General features: G+C 42.0%; 1 protein-coding gene across 1 annotated transcript; it reads left to right on the top strand.

Moving 5' to 3' along the window:
- The first annotated feature begins 4,766 nt into the window (after positions 1-4,766).
- Positions 4,767-21,373, top strand: LOC123990225. The gene is made up of 5 exons (XM_046290799.1): positions 4,767-5,006; positions 12,625-12,753; positions 12,843-12,923; positions 18,552-18,671; positions 18,838-21,373. The coding sequence occupies exons 1-5, from the start codon at positions 4,902-4,904 to the stop codon at positions 19,096-19,098; spliced, it is 696 nt and encodes a 231-aa protein (XP_046146755.1). The 5' UTR covers positions 4,767-4,901; the 3' UTR covers positions 19,099-21,373.
- Positions 21,374-21,415: the final 42 nt, after the last annotated feature.

Below are 21,415 nucleotides of genomic sequence, written 5' to 3'. Positions count from 1 at the left end.
CATAGCAGTGTGAACAGACAACACAGAGTTACACATGGAGTAAACAATTAATAACACAGTAGAAAAAAAAAGGAAAAAAAGTCGAGTCTATATACATTGTGTGCAAAAGGCATGAGGAGGTAGGCGAATAATTACAATTTAGCAGATTAACACTGGAGTGATAAATGATCAGATGGTCATGTACAGGTAGTGATATTGGTGTGCAAAAGAGCAGAAAGGTAAAAAAATAAAAACAGTATGGGGATGAGGTAGGTAAAAATGGGTGGGCTATTTACCGATAGACTATGTACAGCTGCAGCGATCGGTTAGCTGCTCAGATAGCAGATGTTTGAAGTTGGTGAGGGAGATAAAAGTCTCCAACTTCAGCGATTTTTGCAATTCGTTCCAGTCACAGGCAGCAGAGAACTGGAACGAAAGGCGGCCAAATGAGGTGTTAGGGATAAGGATGGTGCCAGGTTCATCGTAAGGATGGTGCCAGGTTTCCTCCAGACATGACACTTAGCATTCAGGCCAAAGAGTTCAATATTGGTTTCATCAGAGGACATAATCTTATTTCTCATGTTCTGAGAGCCGTCAGGTGCCTTTTTCAAACTCCAAGCAAGCTGTCATGTGCCTTTTACTGAGGAGTGGCTTCTGTCTGGCCACTATCATAAAGGCCTGATTGGTGGAGTGCTGCAGAGATGGTTGTCCTTCTGGAAGTTTCTCCCATCTCCACAGAGGAATTCTAGAGCTTTGTCAGTGACCATCGGGTCAGCTCCCTGACCAAGGCCCTTCTCCCCTGCTTGCTCAGTTTGGCTGGGCGGCCAGCTCTAGGAAGATTCTTGGTGGTTCCAAACTTCTTCCATTTAAGAATGATGGAGGCCACTGTGTTCTCAGGAACCTTCAATGCTGCAGAAATATTTTGGTACCCTTCCCCAGATATGTGCCTTGACACAATCATGTCTTGGACCTCTACAGACAATTCCTTCAACCTCATGGCTTGGTTAATGAGGAATCAGGTTCAACCTCATGGCTTGGACTATCAGGAATCAAGGTAAGACCCAGATGCAGACACGTCGAATTGACAATGGTTTAATATTCCAACAGCGGCAGGCAATGGAGAGGTCAAGGCAGGCAGGGGTCAGTAAACCGGAGGTGGGGTAAAGGTACCGGACGGTAGGCAGCCTCAGAGGTCAACAATCCAGAGGTGGGGCAAAGGTACAGGTCGTCAGGCAGGCGGGCTCAGAGTCAGGACAGGCAAGGGTCAAATCCAGGAGTGCGAGAAAACGAGAGACTGGGAAAAGCAGGCGCTGAGAACAAACACGCTGGTTGACTTGATAAACAATACAAGCTGGCAATGGACAAAAAGAGAACACTGGTATAAATACACAGGGGATAATAGGGAAGATGGGCAACACCTGGAGGGGGGTGGAGACAATCACAAGGACAGGTGAAACAGATCAGGGTGTGACACTGACATGCACTGTCAACTGTGGGACTTTCTATAGATAAGTGTGTGCCTTTCCAAATCATGTCCAATCAATTGAATTTACCAAAGGTGGACTCCAATCAAGTTGTAGAAACATCCGAAGGATGATCAATGGTAACAGGATGAGCTCAATTTCAAGTCTTATAGCAAAGTTTCTGAATACTTATGTAAATAAGTTTTTTTCTGTTTGAAATGTTTAATACATTTCCAAAATGTAAAAAAAAAATCAGTTTTCACTTTGTCATTATGGGGTATTGTGTGTAGATTGATGAGGATTTGTTTTCATTTAATCCATTTTAGAATAAGGCTGTAACATAACAAAATGTGGAAGAGGTCCAGGGGTCTGAATACTTTCCGAATACCCCACACATACACATACTCACATATTTGACATATAAAACTTAATTCAATTGCATCATGTAAATGATTTTTTACACACAAGTACTTGATGAACTCTGAAACGCTTAAGCAGTATGTGAAAACATATTGGTTTAATGGCCATCAGAATGAGTAAGAAAATCAGATTTCATGAACAGAATCACATGAATCAATTAACAATGTGCAATTTCACAGTTGAAATACATAACTGCCTCTGAAGCCACATTGGCAAATATATTAAGTCAATATAGCTTGGAGTCGGCTCAAGTAGGAAACTAGGGACACTGCTGACAGTGTGCTTGCGAGATGCTGGAAAAAAAGCTATTTTAAAAGCGTTCCGTGACTCCTGCCGTGTCTACAGACATCCCCCAAACAAAGAAAAAAAGATGATCTGAGAATGAGTGCATAACTGGTAGTCTCTTATATGTCAGTCAGGTGGCTAGCTGCTGGTAGAGACTTCTATTGCAGTAACATTGAAGGGCTTATTTATTAGCCAACTGTCACGAGTCCAACCTAGGGTTTCCCCTTCCCGGGCGGGTGGAGCTCGGCGCTCGTCGTCACCGGCCTATTAGCTGTCACTGATTGTTTTTCCTCCCCCTCCTTGTATGTTTAGTGGTAGCACCTGTTCATGTTAATTAGTTTGTCTTTATTAGACAGCCGGCCCGCCTGGTTGTTGTGCGGGGTTATTTCAATGTAACCTTCGGCTCTGTTGTAGAGGTACGTGTTAGTGCCTGGTCGTGATTTTTTTCCCCATTGTATTTTTTGATTCCCTGTGGTTGGGAACGTAACTTTTGTGAGCACCCTGTGGTGCGTTGGTGCTATTAAAAGACACACAGCATTGAACTCTTGTCTCCTGCATTTGACTCCACACCCACGACACCCGGAGCATTACACCAGCTATAAGGATGAAGTAAGAAGCTAATGTTAATCGGAGCCTACCTCAGCAGGAGTAAAATATACACTACTAAGTTCTCATAACTTTGCTTTACAGAGCGCATGCTACTGAGACAGACAGTGATGTGGCCCTCAGTGGTGAGGCTGAGGCAGGCTGAAATACATGCAGGAGGAAGCAGACAAGACATGGAGAGAGAAAGCAAGCAGAGATAGTGGTTAGTACAGTGGTTCCCAAACTTGGGGTCGGGCCCCATGTTGGTCCCCTGAGAAAGAATATATGTTTTAATATGACCATCTCCACATGGCCCATCTTCCCTATAGGCCTACATTGAAATGCTGTCAACATGCAAACAATACAGTTTTAAAATGTCATACGTCTCCTTTAATATCTGTCGTTTCTCTTATCTCGATCGCTCAATGGAGTTTAGAATTGATCCATTGCCCACTTTTTTTTACCAATACATCACGGATATTAATGCAGAATTGTAAGTAATATTTTAATAAATCATGTGAATGTAATAATATGACCATCTGTGTGTGTTACGCCCTGACCATAGAGAGCTGTTTATTCTCTGTTGGTTGGGGCGTGATAGTGACTAGGGTGGGTCATCTAGGTGATTAATGGTTTATGTTTGCCTGGTTTGGTTCCCAATCATAGACAGCTGTTTATCATTGTCTCTGATTGGGGATCATATTTAGGCAGCCATTTCCTCATTGTGCTTTGTGGGATCTTGTCTACGGATAGTTGCCTGTGTGCACACCAGTAGCGGCACAATTCGCTTGTGTAAGTTTCGATTAATTAAAATATGTGGAACTCTACGCACACTGCGCCTTGGTCCAATCATTATGACGAACGTGACAGTGTGCTCCATTGATGTCTGATTGTTCAATGCTTGATTAGTAATGCCTAGGAATACAAAAAGTGAATGCTATGTCATTTGAGAAAAGAGATAACTATGTCAAATCAGAGTATTGGTCATGTACACAGTTTAGCAGATGTTATAGCGGTGCAGCGAAATGCTTACGTTACTAGCTCCTAACGATGCAGTCAAATGTCAAAACAATTCAAATGTAAAGAAAAATACAACACAAAGTCAAGAATCCAGTATATAGATATGTGGTGTCTCAAAACGGTGTGAAATAAAACATGCAGTAGTAGAAATATTAAAATGATCCGTGTCAGTGAGTGTTCATCACCTGGTAGACAGACGTGAAGTTGTGGCTGTTCAACAGTCTGATGGCCTGGTAATAGAAGCTGTTCAACCGTCTTTCCAATGGAAGGCTGCGTATGCCTTGCAGTGCGTTCTGAGTAGTCCAGACGTTGGCTTTATCCAACGTATCCGTCAAACTGTATGTGTAGAAGGCTTTACAGAAATGGCAGCAAAAGGTGAATGTTGAACTTTTGTTGCACACATCCAGATGATGCTGCGTCCCATTTTGCGCAATGACACTAGGTGTGATGGAGGCATTAGCCCTGTCCACTGCTGCCGCTCTGCAGTGAGGTATACTTGGGGGCAAGGCCTGCAGGTAACTTGGACTTGGTTGCGCTCTCTTGCAAAGACGTTGCATGCATCAACCAATGGTTGTGTGCCAGGTCATGGACTCTGGCATCAACTGACAGATTGTTATATATGTGGTTAGCTGATACTTAAAATACCTATTCATGCGCTGTAAGATCTGGCAGGTGTCAGAAACGCCTGGGCAGAGGAATGCACCCCTTATTTGACCGGAGAGGTGCCAGCGGGAGCACACTGTATGTCCCAATAATATCTCATTTACCCTGAAGTGTAGGCATAACCTCGTTCACTAACCTACTTTACACAAATCTAAAAGCATTGGAATGGTGGAGGCGAGTAGCAGTTTCCACCATATTTTCTATACCAGTCATTTCCTTTCAAATCAGTGAACAAGTGCACACATTGTGAGGAATGACATACTTCGGACATAGACCCTAGGTAGCGAGTCCATTAGGCTATTACAGCGCTTTCTGTAATAGACGGGACTGGAAAGTGAAAGCTATTGGTGTCAGTGACGGAAGTTAAGTATATTGTCATGCTGGCCAAGCAGGGAGATTGATAGATAAACAAGCCCAGCTAGTTATTATAGGCTTATTATAGCTAGAAAATAAAGGGATTCATTTCAGTAAGAAACACTACAACGCATGAACATTTTACTGCTGTATGGAAAACGCAACAACGCAGCCAGAGTGGTGGGAGTGGCACCGTTTTGTGAATATGAACCAAGAATGGTAGCCTACATACAAATGGTAGGTAACATAATAGGCTACTGTATAGTCTAGCCGAAGTTCAGTTGACTCACATAATTATAAATACCATAACTCACTGGGAACGGACTTCAATTCAACGAATTCAACATATTTCAGATATGGAAATATCAAAGTTAACCTACCACCATCACTTGTTTTCAGTTTGAACATTGGTTTGATATTCGGAGTTTGCTTGTCAATGTCCTTAGATGGTTAGTGATTTGCCTCGAATCTGATGATAATAGAGTAAGGTACAGCCTTTGTTTTGTCCATTCCGTTTTCAAAAAGTGACTAGATTGGGGCATATTATGCACACGCAGCTAAGGGACCGTCTTAAAAGTTCAATTAGCAGAACCAGGTGTTAACAGAAAATACTTTTTTTGCCGCAGTTAACTAATATTGATCTCAAGCCACCTTTGTTTTTTCCACACAACAATTCCATTTTTAAATTGTATGTTTATTATTCATGAATTGCAAAAATGAGAGTTCCAAAAATATAAATAGAACTATGATCGTTCTCTCGAATGCAACCTACGCAGCCTACTTGCATAACCTACAGAGCTAAAATCACTTGTAGCAAAATCCCTTTCATAAGAGAGGTAAAGGAATCACTGAATCTTTAAAAGTGGTTAACACCGCACGCCTGTAGATCTGTAGCTCAAATAGAAAGTTCCAACTTTTTTAATACCTTCCTATCACAAGAAATATGCCTATAAAATCAGGGAAGAGGTGAACTGTAAATATCATTAATGTAACATTGATGAGGGGAGTCAGTCACTTCACATTGTGGTTTTCCATCTCCATTTCACCTGGATAGGAAGCTTTTGAAAAGTATCCCTGTAAATGGGTCAAATATAGCACTAGAGTTAACTAATAAAAATGTTGGGCCCTTCAGCAACTGAGGGCCCAATGCAGTGTGTGCAGGGCCATTACCAGGGTTTGAGTTTTAGTGAGGTCAGGAAAGTTGAAGCTCATTTACTGCATTTCTATACAACAACAAAAACAACAGTGGAACTACAAACACGCAGCCTATTAGCTATACAATTATAATGATATACACCTGAAAGGACGGAATTATAATACATGATTAACTCTGACATGTAGCATCAGCGACGAAACTAAGACGTATGATATTTTAAAACTGTATTGTTTGTATGTTGATAGCATGTTAATGTTGGCCTATAGGGGAGATAGGCCATGTGGGATGTTCATATTGAAACATATCTTATTTAAGTTCCTAACTATTGCAGAAACGTTAAAGGGCTCTGTCTAGTATGACTTAGCCAGCTAGAAAGATAAAGTAAGATGCCAGGAGAATGCTACCTGCCCAAATGCATAGTGCCAACTGTAAGGTTTGGTGAAGGAGGAATAATGGTCTGGGGCTGTGTTTCATGGTTCAGGCTAGGCCCCTTAGTTCCAGTGAAGGTTAATCTTAACGTTACAGCATACAATGACATTGTAGAAGATTCTGTGCTTCCAACTTTGTGGCAACATGTTGGGGAAGGTCCTTTCATCTTTCAGCATGACAATGCCCTGGTGCTCAAAGTGAGATCCATACAGAAATGGTTTGTTGAGATCAGTGTGGAAGAACTTGACTGGCCTGCACAGAGCCCTGACCTCAACCCCATCGAACACCTTTGGGATGAATTGGAACACCGACTGCGAGCCAGGCCTAATCGCCCAACATCAGTGCCCAACCTCACTAATGCTCTTGTGTCTGAATGGAAGCAAGTCCCCACAGCAATGTTCCAACATCTAGTGGAAAGTCTTCCCAGAAGAGAGGAGGCTGTTATAGCAGAAAAGGGGGGACCAACTCCTTATTAATGCCCATTATTTTGGAATGAGATGTTCGACGAGCAGGTGCCCACATACTTTAGGTCATTTGGTGTATGTGTGTAGGTGTAAGTGTGTGTGTGTGTGTGTTGCTGCTAACTGAATTGTATGCATTAGTCAGAGTTTAATATTATAAATTACGGGGGTGTAAATTGGAGCCATCAATCAAAGCAGACATTTATATATACAGGACTTCTGAGCGCAATGTTGGCAAGCAAAATACACTTCTCAAAATCAAGACACCAGGCTGATTTGATATTGAAATGGACTCTGGAAATTACCGATTGTTTCTTTAAAACTTAATCTAATTTTAATGACATCATGGTGTGACACACACACACATCTACAGAATGGAGCGGACTTGAGTCGGTCATGATCATGTGATGAGGTAGCCCCGCCTGCGAACTTCAAAACCAGTGTCTGCCTTCATCCTAAAAGGGAATTACCTATTGGTCTAACAGTCTAGGATGTTGGTTGCTCCTGTAGGAGATCTAGGTTCATATCCTGTGTTACACGTAAAATGTATTCTGAAAATAATCAGACCCATTGACTTTTTCCACATTTTGTTACGTTAGTTTTATTCTAAAATTGACAAAATTGTTTTTCCCCTCGTCAATCTACACACAATACCCCATGATGATAAAGCAAAAACAGGTTTGGAGACATTTTTGCAAATGTATGAAACTGAAATATCACATTTACAGTACTCAGACCCTTTACTCAGTACTTTGTTGAAGCACCTTTGGCAGTGATTACAGCCTCGAGTCTTCTTGGGTATGACGCTACAAGCTTGACAGACCTGTATTTAGAGAGTTTCTGATATTCTTCTCTGCAGATCCTCTCAAGCTCTGTCAGGTTGGATGGGGAGCGTCACTGCACAGCTATTTTCAGGTCTCTCCAAAGATGTTCAAGTCCAGGCTCTGGCTGGGCCACTCAAGGACATTCAGAGACTTGTCCCGAAGCCACTCCTGCATAGTCTTGGCTGTGTGCTTGGGGTTGTTGTCCTTTTGGAAGGTGAACCGTTGCCCCAGTCTGAGGTCCTGAGCGCTCTGGAGCAGGTTTTCATCAAGAATTTCTCTACTTTGCTCTGTTCATCTTTCCCTCGATCCTGACTTGTCTCCCAGTCCCTGCAGCTGAAAAACATCCCCACAGCATGATGCTACCACCACCATGCTTCATCATAGGGATGGTGCCAGGTTTCTTCCAGATGTGACGCTTGGCATTCAGGCCAAAGAGTTCAATATTGGTTCCATCAGAACAAATAATATTTTTTCTTATGTTCTGAGAGCCTTTAGGTGCCTTTTGGCAAACTCTAAGCAAGCTGTCATGTGCCTTTTACTGAGGAGTAAAAGGCCTGATTGGTGGAGTGCTGCAGAGATGGTTGTCCTTCTGGAAGGTTCTTCCGTCTCCACAGAGGAACTCTAGAGCTTTGTCAGTGTGACCATTGGGTCACCTCCCTGACCAAGGCCCTTCTCCCCCGATTGCTCAATTTGGCCAGGTGGCCAACTCTAGGAAGAGTCTTGGTGGTTCCAAACTTCTTCCATTTAAGAATGATGGAGGCCACTGTGTTCTCGGGGACCTTCAATGCTGCAGAAATGTTTTGGTACTCTTCCCCAGATATGTACCTCGACACAATCCTGTCTCGGAGCTCTACAGACAATTCCTTCAACCTCGTGGTTTGGATTCTGCTCTGACATGCACTGTCAGCTGTGAGATTTGATATAGACAGGTGTGTGTCTTTCCAAATCATGTCCAATCAATTGAATTTACCACAGGTGTACTCCAATCAAGTTGTAGAAACATCTCAAGGATGATCAATGGAAACAGAATGAGCTCAATTTTGAGTCTCTGCAAAGGGTCTGAATACTGATGTAAATGAGTTTTTTCTGTTTGAAAGAATTAATACATCTTCAAAAATTTCAAAAACTTTTTTAACTTTGTCATTATAGAGTATTGTGTGTAGATTGATTGGAATATGTTTCCATTTAATCGATTTTAGAATAAGGCTGCAACATAACAAGATGTTGGAAAAGTCCAGGGGTATGAAAACTTTCCGAATTCACTGTATATTCACATGTTTTAAATATAAAACCTAATTCAATTGCTTCATGTAAATGATTTCAATTTCTGTGATATTTTTACTAGCAAGGACTTGATAAGCTACTGAAACATTTTAGCAGTCTTTGAAACCATATTGGTTTAATGGCCATCAGAATGAGTAAGAAAATCAGATTTAATGAACAGAATCGCATGAATCAATTAATAATGTGCAATTTCACAGTTGAAGGACATAACTGCCTCTGAAGCCACGCTGGCAAATATATCAAGTCAATATAAGCAGCTGTGTGTGTTTGCACGTTTGGCTCTCATCTGTCTGTATGCCTCGCATGGTTCCAAACCAAAAATGTAATTATTAGAACGATGGCTCATGTAATCAGAAGAGTCAAACATTTCTGAATACCCACAGCTGGTGGGATCATTTTTTACAAACATTTGTCTTTGAAATTTGATAGTGTAATACTCTCTTACGGACCAAATGAGCCAAGTGAAGGAGACAGAAAATGAAGCTTTAGCGAGTCTGTAGTCTTTCTTATGAAGTTTATTTATTTGCCACCCCCCCCTCTCTGGGTGTCTGGTCCTCTTGAATACACTAGCTGCGTGTTGACCATGGCTGTGTGCCAGGGCAGAATAGAATGTTCTCTCCATCCAGTCCTTGGTTACAATATCTTCTCAGGAATAATTGCCTCTCGGAATCCATCACCTTCCCGTTAGAAAACAAAAGACTTTGGAACTGTGGAGTTTTTTTGCAACATTTCTGTTTCATCCTCATTTATCATTATGAAATGACATGATTTTGACCCTAAACTTCAATGAAAATGTTTTGCCATCCACTTTTCCCTCTCCATTCCCTCAGTAACTCGTGTCAGTTTCCCCCAGGTTGGAACATCTTATTGCAGGTCTGAACGGGGTTTTTGGTGAGATCATCAGTGTGACAGGGACACACTGTTTAAAATCAGCTGTCTGTGTGTCAGTGGGCTCTCTTCTCTGTCCAAGATAATTTGACCTTTTTGAGGGTGTGTTTGTGCATGCAGTGGCACACTGTCAGTGGTGGAAAAAGTACCCAATTGTTATACTTGAGTAAAAGTAAAGATGTCTCATTAGAAAATTACTCAAGGAGGTCTCTCGAGTGGTACAGTGTTGCGGTGTCACTACAGCCTGGGGTTTGATCCCAGGCTGTGTGATTACAGGCTGTGGCTGGGAGTCCCATAAGGCGGCGCACAATTGGCCCAGCGTCATCCGGGTTAGGGGAGGGTTGCGGGGGGGCTTAATTTGGCTCATCATGCTCTAGCGACTTCTTGTGGCGGACTGGGCGCCTCCAGACTGACTTCAGTCATCAGTTGAACGTGTAACCTCCGACACATTGGTGCAGCTAGCTTCCCGGTTAATCGAGCAGGTGTTAAGAAGCACCGCTTGGCAGGTCATGTTTCGGAGGATGCATGACTCAACCTTTGCCTCTCCCTAGCCCGTTGGGGAGTTGCAGCGATGAGACAAGATTATAATCACAAAATTGGGGAGTAAGAAAAAAAATATATATATATATATATATATATATATATATATATGAAAAGTGGGTAAGAAATGATATATATATATATATATATATATAGACAATACAAAAGTTTGGACACACTTACTCATTCCATGTTTTCCCCTTCATTTGACTATTTTCTACATTGTAGGATAATAGTGAATACATCAAAACTATGAAATAACACATATGGAATCATGTAGTAACCAAAAAAGTGTTTAACAAATCAAAATATATATTATATTTGAGATTCTTCAGAGTAGCCACTTGATGACAGCTTTGCACACTTGGCATTCTCTTGGCATTCTCTCAACCAGCTTCATGATGTAGTTACCTGGAATGCTTTTCCAACAGTCTTGAAGTTATTTATACATATGCTGAGCACTTGCCAGCTGCATTTCCTTCATTCTGTGGTCCAACTCATCCCAAACCATCTCAATTGGGTTGAGATCAGGTGATTGTGGAGGACAGGTCATCTGATGCAGCACTCCATCACTCTCTTTCTTGGTCAAATAGCCCTTACACAGCCTGGAGGTGTGTTTTGGGTCATTGACTTGTTGAAAAACAAACAACAGTTCCACTAAGTGCAAACCAGATGGGGTGGCGTATTGCTGCAGAATGCTGTGGTAGCAATGCTGGTTAAGTGTGCCTAAATCACCAACAGTGTCACCAGCAAAGCACCCCCACACATCACACCCCCACACAAAGCACCCCCACACATCACGCATCTCACAAAGACATGCTGGTTCGAACCAAAAATCTCAAATTTTCGGACCACAGGACAGATATCCACTGATTTCTTGTGTTTCTTGGCCAAAGCAAGTCTCTTCTTATTATTGTTGTCCTTCAGTAGTGGTTTCTTTGCAGTAATTCAACCATGAAGGCCTGATTCATGCAGTCTCCTCTGAACAGTTGATGTTAAGATGTATCTGTTACTTGAACACTGTGAAGCATTTATTTGGGCTGTAAGCTGAGGTGCACTTAATTGCCAATTTCTGAGACTGGTAACTCTAAAGAACGTATCCTCTAGACCTCATGAGAGCCAGTTTCTTCATAGCGCTTGATGGTTTTTGTGACTGCACTTGAGGAAACTTTCAAAGTTCTTGAAATGTTCGGATTGACTGACCTTCATGTCTTAAAGTAATGATGGACTGTCGTTTCTCTTTGCTTATTTGAGCTGTTCTTGCCATAATATAGACTTGGTCTTTTACCAAATAGGGCTATCTTCTGTATACCAACCCTACCTTGTCACAACGCAACTGATTGGCTCAAATGGATTAAGAAGGAAAGAAATTCCATAAATTAACTTTTAACAAGGCACACCTGTTAATTGAAATGCATTCCAGGTGACCTCCTCATGAAGCTGGTTGAGAGAATGCCAAGAGTGTGCAAAGCTGTCATCAAGGCAAAAGGTGTGGTATGTGGTATTATTCCATATGTGTTATTTCATAGTTTTGATGTCTTCACTATTGTAGAATATTAGTGGAAAAAAAGTAAAAATTTAAAAAAATCATGGAATTTACATTTACATTTAAGTCATTTAGCAGACGCTCTTATCCAGAATGAGTAGGTGTGTCCAAACATTTGACTGGTACTGTATATAAAATATTTTTTTAGAAGGATTCAGGAGCCCGTGCTCAGTGAGTGTAGACAGCCTGCTGCCACTCTGCCAATCGTCAGATGGGCCCCCTACCTCCTCTCCTCCCCCATGTGGGTAACTGGGGGGCCCTGATTTGTTTGGGTAACTGATTAATAATAAATTAAACTGCATAATAAATAAATGGAACTGGCCAATTGTGTGAGTCAGTGGCTGGGCTCAAACCCATAGGGGCCCAATAGTTTATTACTATTTTTTAAATCTAACCACAGGAGCCAACTCGCCATGTTCAAAATACACCAGAGAGAATAATATATATATATTTTTAAAACTAAGCCCAGGGCCTATGATTTCTTAATCCGGTCCAGAACACGGTATAATCGGTCTGTAGTTTCGCTGTGGACTACTGCCAGACCAGAGGTCCGAGATGTCTCGCAATGGCACTCACCTTGATCGGTAAAGTATGAGTAGATCAAGATAAATCAAAATAATATTTAGCATGAGCCATGTGTCTGTAACTACTGTGGATAATGCTAAGACTGTTGTATACTTACACCTCTCTCTTTCCCTCTCTCTGTCTGTCTTTCTCTCTCACACAGAATATTCTTGGCATCTCTGTCTTTTCTCTCATGCTGCTACCTCTGGTGTTGTCTTGTGAGAGCAACAGGACTATGAGAGAGATCGCTGAGGACTACGAGACTGTCATCTACCCGCTTCTTCAGAACCTTGTAAGTACCATGACGGACAAGGGGTTTTCCTGTTGCCATGGAGATCTCAAAATTGACTTTAAAATGGAGCTCTCTGCTTTCACTCATAGGAGAACAACATCACGGAATCATTAAAAGTGGTTAATAAAACCTGCACGGAGAAGGAAATCGCTGAATGTGAGAAGGATAAAGTGAGTATTTACAATATTATGAACAAACTTCTTTCCAGTGGTGTAAAGTACGTAAGTAAAAATACTTTAAAGCACTACTTAAGTAGTTTTCTGGAGTACCTGTACTTTACTATTTCTATTTTGGACTACTTTACTATATTCTTTAAGAAAATATTGTAATTTTTACTCCATACATTTTCCTTGACACCCAAAAGTACTAGACACATTTTGAATGCTTAGCAGGACAGGAGAATTGTCCAATTCACGCAATAATCAACAGAACATTCCTGGTCATCCCTACTGCCTCTGATTTAAAAATAAAAATAAAATATTTAACCTTTATTTAACCAGGTAGGCAAGTTGAGAACAAGTTCTCATTTACAATTGCGACGTGGCCAAGATAAAGCAAAGCAGTTCGACACATACAACAACACAGAGTTACACATGGAGTAAAACAAACATACAGTCAATAATACAGTATAAACAAGTCTATATACGATGTGAGCAAATGAGGTGAGAAGGGAGGTAAAGGCAAAAAAGGCCATGGTGGCAAAGTAAATACAATATAGCAAGTTAAACACTGGAATGGTAGATTTGCAATGGAAGAATGTGCAAAGTAGAAATAAAAATAATGGGGTGCAAAGGAGCAACATTTATTAATTAATTAAATAAATACAGTAGGGAAAGAGGTAGTTGATTGGGCTAAATTATAGGTGGGCTATGTACAGGTGCAGTAATCTGTGAGCTGCTCTGACAGTTGGTTCTTAAAGCTAGTGAGGGAGATAAGTGTTTCCAGTTTCAGAGATTTTTGTAGTTCGTTCCAGTCATTGGCAGCAGAGAACTGGAAGGAGAGGCGGTCAAAGAAATAATTGGTTTTGGGGGTGACTAGAGAGATATACCTGCTGGAGTGTGTGCTACAGGTGGGAGATGCTATGGTGACCAGCGAGCTGAGATAAGGGGGGACTTTACCGAGCAGGGTCTTGTAGATGACATGGAGCCAGTGGGTTTGGTGACGAGTATGAAGCGAGGGCCAGCCAACGAGAGTGTACAGGTCGCAATGGTGGGTAGTATATGGGGCTTTGGTGACAAAACGGATTGCACTGTGATAGACTGCAACCAATTTGTTGAGTAGGGTATTGGAGGCTATTTTGTAAATGACATCGCCAAAGTCGAGGATTGGTAGGATGGTCAGTTTTACAAGGGTATGTTTGGCAGCATGAGTGAAGGATGCTTTGTTGCGAAATAGGAAGCCAATTCTAGATTTAACTTTGGATTGGAGATGTTTGATATGGGTCTGGAAGGAGAGTTTACAGTCTAACCAGACACCTAAGTATTTGTAGTTGTCCACGTATTCTAAGTCAGAGCCGTCCAGAGTAGTGATGTTGGACAGGCGGGTAGGTGCAGGTAGCGATAGGTTGAAGAGCATGCATTTAGTTTTACTTGTATTTAAGAATAATTGGAGGCCACGGAAGGAGAGTTGTATGGCATTGAAGCTTGCCTGGAGGGTTGTTAACACAGTGTCCAAAGAAGGGCCAGAAGTATACAGAATGGTGTCGTCTGCGTAGAGGTGGATCAGAGACTCACCAGCAGCAAGAGCGACATCATTGATGTATACAGAGAAGAGAGTCGGTCAAAGAATTGAACCCTGTGGCACCCCCATAGAGACTGCCAGAAGTCCAGACAGCAGACCCTCCGATTTGACACACTGAACTCTATCAGAGAAGTAGTTGGTGAACCAGGCGAGGCAATCATTGAGGATGTGGTGATTGACAGAGTCGAAAGCCTTGGCCAGATCAATGAATACGGCTGCAGAGTAATGTTTCTTATCGATGGCGGTTAAGATATCGTTTAGGACCTTGAGCGTGGCTGAGGTGCACCCATGACCAGTTCTGAAACCAGATTGCATAGCAGAGAAGGTTTGGTGAGATTCGAAATGGTCGGTAATCTGTTTGTTGACTTGGCTTTCGAAGACCTTAGAAAGGCATGGTAGGATAGATATAGGTCTGACGACACAAATGAGAGGTTGATCAGGCTAGAAAATAGGGGTGGCAACAATTTCAGCAGATAATTTTTGAAAGAAAGGGTCCAGATTTTCGAGCCCGGCTGATTTGTAGGGGTCCAGATTTTGCAGCTCTTTCAGAACATCAGCTGAACGGATTTGGAAGAAGGAGAAATGGGGAAGGCTTGGGCGAGTTGCTGTGGGGGGTGCAGTGCTGTTGACCGGGGAAGGAGTAGCCAGGTGGAAAGCATGGCCAGCCGTAGAAAAATGCTTATTGAAATTCTCAATTATGGTGGATTTATCAGTGGTGACAGTGTTTCCTATCTTCAGTGCAGTGGGCAGCTGGGAAGAGGTGTTCTTATTCTCCATGGACTTTACAGTGTCCCAGAACTTTTTGAGTTAGTGTTGCAGGAAGCAAATTTCTGCTTGAAAAAGCTAGCCTTGGCTTTTCTAACTGCCTGTGTATAATGGTTTCTAGCTTCCCTGAACAGCTGCATATCACGGGGGCTTTTCGATGCTAATGCAGAACGCCATAGGATGTTTTTGTGTTGGTTAAGGGCAGTCAGGTCTGGGGAGAACCAAGGGCTATATCTGTTCCTGGTTCTAAATTTCTTGAATGGGGCATGTTTATTTAAGATGGTTAGGAAGGCATTTAAAAAAAATATCCAGGCATCCTCTACTGACGGGATGAGATCAATATCCTTCCAGGATACCCCGGCCAGGTTGATTAGAAAGGCCTGTTCGCTGAAGTGTTTCAGGGAGCGTTTGACAGTGATGAGTGGAGGTCGTTTGACCACTGACCCATTACGGATGCAGGCAATGAGGCAGTGATCGCTGAGATCTTGGTTGAAGACAGCAGAGGTGTATTGAGAGGGCAAGTTGGTTAGGATGATATCTATGAGAGTGCCCGTGTTTAAGGCTTTGGGGAAGTACCTGGTACGTTCATTGATCATTTGTGTGAGATTGAGGGCATCAAGTTTAGAAGGTAGGATGGCTGGGGTGTTAAGCATGTTCCAGTTTAGGTCACCTAGCAGCACGAGCTCTGAAGATAGATGGGAGGCAATCAGTTCACATATGGTGTCCAGAGCACAGCTGGGGGCAGAGGGTGGTCTATAGCAGGCGGCAATGGTGAGAGACTTGTTTTTAGAGAGGTGGATCTTGTTTTTAGAGAGGTGGATCTATCTTGTCTGAAAATGTTGTAGTTTGGAATTCAAATTTCAGAATTTTTGGTGGTCTTCCTAAGCCAGGATTCAGACACAGCTAGAACATCCGGGTTGGCAGAGTGTGCTAAAGCAGTGAATAGAACAAACTTGGGGAGGAGGCTTCTAATGTTAACATGCATGAAACCAAGGCTATTACGGTTACAGAAGTCGTCAAAAGAGAGCGCCTGGGGAATAGGAGTGGAGCTAGGCACTGCAGGGCCTGGATTCACCTCTACATCGCCAGAGGAACAGAGGAGGAGTAGAATAAGGGTGCGGCTAAAAGCAATAAGAATTGGTCTTCTAGAACAGAGAGTAAAAGGAGGTTTCCGGGGCGATAAAATAGCATCAAGGTATAATTTACAGACAACGGTATGGTAGGTTGTGAATACAGTAGAGGTAAACCTAGGTATTGAGTGATGAAGAGAGAGCTATTGTCTCTAGAAACATCATTGAAAACCAGGAGATGTCATTGCATGTGTGGGTGGTGGAACTAATAGGTTGGATAAGGTATAGTGAGCAGGACTAGAGGCTCTACAGTGAAATAAGCCAATAAACACTAACCAGAACAGCAATGGACAAGGCATATTGACATTAAGGAGAGGCATGCTTAGTCGAGTGATCAAAAGGATCCGGTGAGTGGAGAGGTTGGTAGCAAGCTAGCATAGGATGGAGGTCTGTTATTAGCCACCTCTTGCGTTCCGTCAGTAGATTAGTGGGGTTCCGTGTGGTAGAGGACAACAAAAATAAAAACAATAGATATAGTTATAGAGGCCCAAGAAGAATAATAATAATAATAATAATACAAATAAATAAATAAATTGTCCGATTGTCTATTCAGATAGCAGCCGGTAAGACAGCTAACGTTTAGCAGGCCGCAGATGGACTTTCAGGTAACGTCGCGATGGAGGAGCCATCCGGATAACTCCTTCGGGTAGATAACATTGGCAGTCCAGTTGTGAAGGCCCGGTGGGGCTCCGCGTAGGCAGTAAAACGGGTCCGGATAGGTGATTGTAGCCCAGGAGTGATTGATGGAACTCTTCAGCTGGCTAGCTCCGGAATAATTGATGTTTGCTCCGGAATCGATGAAAGCCGATAGTCACACGGATAGCAGCTAGCTAGCTGTGAGATCCAGGTATGAATGTCCAGAGTTAGCGGTTGAAATCCAGGGACAAGGAGAGAAAAATTGGTCCGGTATGTTCCGTTCCGAGCCGCACTGCGCAGTACAAAACTGGCGATAGATTTTCGAGCTAAAGGATAGCTGATGACCACAAACCGTGGTTAGCTGAATACTAACGATTTGCCAGTAAAGAAGCTAACTAGCTTCTGAACTAGCTTCTGATTAACTTCTGGGTTAGCTTCTGGCTAGCTCCTGGCTAGCTTCTGGCTAGTTTCTGGCTAGCGTCTTGGAGTTTCTGGCTAGCTTCTAGCTAGCTTCTTGGAGTTTCTGGCTAGCTTCTTGGAGGATTACAGATTTGAGGTAAATAATACTTTTTTATAAATAGAAATTGGTGAGGCGGGTTGCAGGAGAATGTTTTGAAGATGAGTTTATGGAAAATGTAAAAAATGTATGTGAAAAAAAGTTGTAAATATATATATATATATATATATATACGGGACACGACGAGACGAGGACAAAAGACGTCTGAACTGCTATGCCATCTTGGATGACCAAGTGATCTGGTGGACTTACTAAATACACATGCATCCTTTGTAAATTATGTCTGAATGTTGGCGTGTGCCCCTGGCTATCCATAAATTTAAAAAACAAGAATGTAATGATGTACGCTGAGAGTCGGGAAGCAAGTTCAGGGAGTGCTTCAATAAATAAATTAAACAAACACGTAACACAAACAACAGACCCAGGAACAGAAACGTTGACAACTGGGGAAGAAGCCAAAGGGAGTGACTTATAAAGGGCAGATAATCAAGGAGGTGATGGAGTCCAGGTGAGTGTCATTATGCGCAGATGAGCGTAACGATGGTGACAGGTGTGCAACATAACGAGCAGCCTGGTGACCTAGAGGCCGGAGAGGGAGCACACATGACAAAGAAATTGGTGCGTCTGGTTTGCTTAATATAAGGAATTTTGAAATTATTTATACTTTTGGTGCTTAAGTATATTTTAGCAATTAAATTTACTTCTGATATTTAAGTATGTTTTAAACCAAATACTTGTAGACTTTCACTGGGTGACTTTCACTTTTACTGGAGTCATTTTCTATTTAAGTATCTTCATTTTTCCACCACTGCTTCCTTCCATCTTTTCATCCCTCGCTCCTTTTCTCATCTCTCACCTGTCCAAAGATCAACCCCATGGCAATGGTCCTGCTATTTTAGATTAGGAACTGCATCACCAGAGTAGACAACCAACACAGAACGTTGACTTGAATGGGAATGTCCACTGTAGTCCATCTAATTCTCCAGATGACTCTGATCATTGTTTTGTAGGAGAGACAGTTCATCCACAACATGCTGTGTAGCCATACCAGACTCATCAGGCTCTATAAGCTAGAGAGGCTCAAGAGAGACATCCTGTGCTCACTGGGCCGCCACTGTCTTAGAAAACAGGTGAGATCCATTCATTAGTAGTTAGCCAACTACACTACATGTACAGTATGTCTTTCTTACAAATGTTGAGACTCTTCTTATATCGAATCGCTGTATTATTACTGCCCATAGATATTGATTGGCCATTATTATTGAGTTGTCAATGTTCCCTTTTCTCAACATCCAGAGGAGTTCACAAGGACACCATCAGAATAGAAAGAAGTCAGGAGGAGAAAGGGAGGAGGAAAACAAGAAAACTGAGGAGAACAGAGGGACCACGGAGGAAGGAGGGGAGAGGGTGGACAGTGGGAAACAGCAGAGACGAGATAAAGGGAGGAGCACAGAGGCAATGGAGCGGAGGAGGAGACGGTGTGGACAGAAGGTGTTTGTGGACAGCTTGAACGGATGCTACATGTCCCTGGCCGAAAGATATGGAGGCCTGACATGAGAGGAGAGACGTGGCCTGGAGCTAACCGCACCAAGAACCAACAAACTTACTGTAAAGTGTATAGTTACTGTAAAGAAAACAATGATACCATACGTCCCGTAAAGTAGTATCGTCTTGCCAGACACTTACTTAGAATAAAAGTGTCTGCTAAATATTCATCCTATTATAATAGACAAAGGCGAAAATCTCTGTGCTACCTAACAAAGTGGTGTTCTATTGCGATGATGAAACTAGTGTCGTAATGATAAGTCTGTGGCACAGTGCAATTATGCTAAAGCAAACAAACAAAGATGATTGATTGCTTGTGTACAAATGAAGTGCACTTTTGAGTAGAGAGACTTGTAGCTCATGATGTCCCTCTTTCTGCTGCAGTGAGTGGTATTGGGCAGTGAGCCTGGCCTCAGGTGTGTGACAGCGTTGCTTTATTATTATAGAATGGCAGTTTGAAAGCCTATTACGCCAAGGATGTTTGCTTTCAAGTCGGTGTCTTAACTGAAATCCACATAGGGCTACTAAAAACCTTCCCCGAAAGCTTCCTGGGAAATTCAACCAACGCCTTTCGCACAAGCCCTTATTTGATGAATGAAACTCATCTTGACCTGATTTCAAGCTTTGTAGAGTAGTTTTCCAAGCATAAGGCACCATGATATCCAATGTTGTCTTATTGTAACTGTAGCATTGGTTTTAGTACTATTTATTTCTATTCTGAAATCATATTGACTCAAGTGTTAACTGTACCCCTGTAATGCTTTTATTGTGTAGCACTTAAGTTTTGATGTTGATGTGATCCTTAGGCCACTATAACTCTACATTAATAGAGTTTAAACTGCCATTGTGGTTTTGCCTGGGTGCCAGTCTGATTCTGCTGTTGCCATATAACACTTTCAAAGCCTGGGGAAGAAGGAGAATATGTGCATTAATTACTCTGATCCTTATAATGTGACAAAGTGGTAGTTGTACATGCTAGCATGATTAATTATGCATTTATATTGTAACATTTTAGTTTGTTTAGTGTTTTGTTGCTCAAGTATTTGATGAATAGTGTCTTATGTTGCATTCATAACCAAGTGGGAAGGTGGTAATTACCTGTTGTGAAGTCGTATTGAGTTGGATGCATTCACATGCTTTGAACTCGTTGAGAAAGCTGCGTCAAACCAAGAAACTGAAAGTATAGCTATCATGCTTAAACGAATGATAGTCTTCAAAAACAATAAGAATAGATTGCTTTTCATAAATAATGTTTCTTGTTGCATTTAACTGTTGAAAATGCCGTTAGAGGTCATTTCCTTAATAGGTGAATTCAGCATGTGGGAGAAGTGGTAGCTCAGGGATCATAGACGAGTTTCCTACTAGTAATTGCGAGTTGGAAGGGCATTCCAGGGGATTTTTCCCAGTCTTATAGTCCTATGTACGAATTTATGAGATCTTATATAAAGAGCTTCAAAATAAAAAACAAAACAACCAATACAAATGAGTAGCTTAGCTATAGTAAAGGTCAACTAGAGGTCAAGTCTGAGTGCATGTATCCTCCAAAGATGGAGAGGGGCAGTTCATGGCTTGATCAGGTGGTCAGGGAATTGGTTGACGAAGAGTCTGGTGACGATCATGTAGAGGGCTACTCTGGGAAACAGCCTAAGTCATGTAGCTACTGGACTTCTCCCTCACAATGCATGGCACCCACTTGGGTGAACCCCCAGCAGGTCTAGGCATCAGTCATCCTCATTATGAGCCCTTTGCCTCAGCACTCCAATTCCTCTCAAGTGTGAGGTGACTCTTCAATTGATGTTTTCAAACTCCAAAGATCAGGAACCAGCAGCTAGGTGAAACAAAGAAGCTGGTACAATGTCTAGATGCATCATTCAAACAAAAACAATGTGCCAGCTAACTAGCTAGCCATGCCAAAAAGAGTGGACCTGCCAGTCCATCTTCAAATCTGTGGGTTAAAACCCCCATGGATATTCAATAAAACTCAATGTTATAAAAAAAAACAGCTGATAAAAAATATATATTTAAAACACTTACAAATGATGAAATATGTTCATATTTACAGGATCTCTTAGGTTGCTACTGGGGCGCTATGGAAACTATAGAACTAATAATAAGCCCATTTGGGCTGGCCACCAAATGGTGTATGACATGGAAAACAAAAAGAGAACAAACAGATATCAGGCTGATTGTGTTATCCATGTACTGTATGCTATGTATTATACTCTACCAAGGACTGCAAATACCTTTTATGGTGTATTCCTTCTTTAAAGATCAACTAACCCGCAACTTAAGGGACACCTACAACCAGTCTGCTGTTTTTCCTTAGCTA

This window comes from Oncorhynchus gorbuscha, linkage group LG12, assembly GCF_021184085.1.
Source record: "Oncorhynchus gorbuscha isolate QuinsamMale2020 ecotype Even-year linkage group LG12, OgorEven_v1.0, whole genome shotgun sequence".
Taxonomy (NCBI): domain Eukaryota; kingdom Metazoa; phylum Chordata; class Actinopteri; order Salmoniformes; family Salmonidae; genus Oncorhynchus; species Oncorhynchus gorbuscha.
The sequence above is the reverse complement of the archived record's forward strand: the minus strand, read 5'-3'. Positions and strand labels throughout refer to the sequence as shown.

What these genes read in the sequence shown, in the direction of transcription:
- LOC123990225 (XM_046290799.1), top strand. Translation starts at nt 4,902, where the DNA reads ATGAACATTTTACTGCTGTATGGAAAACGCAACAACGCAGCCAGAGTG. An exon ending in ACCCGCTTCTTCAGAACCTT is followed by an intron (nt 12,754 to 12,842) that starts GTAAGTACCATG and finishes TTTCACTCATAG; the next exon opens with GAGAACAACATCACGGAATC. An exon ending in GCCACTGTCTTAGAAAACAG is followed by an intron (nt 18,672 to 18,837) that starts GTGAGATCCATT and finishes CTCAACATCCAG; the next exon opens with AGGAGTTCACAAGGACACCA.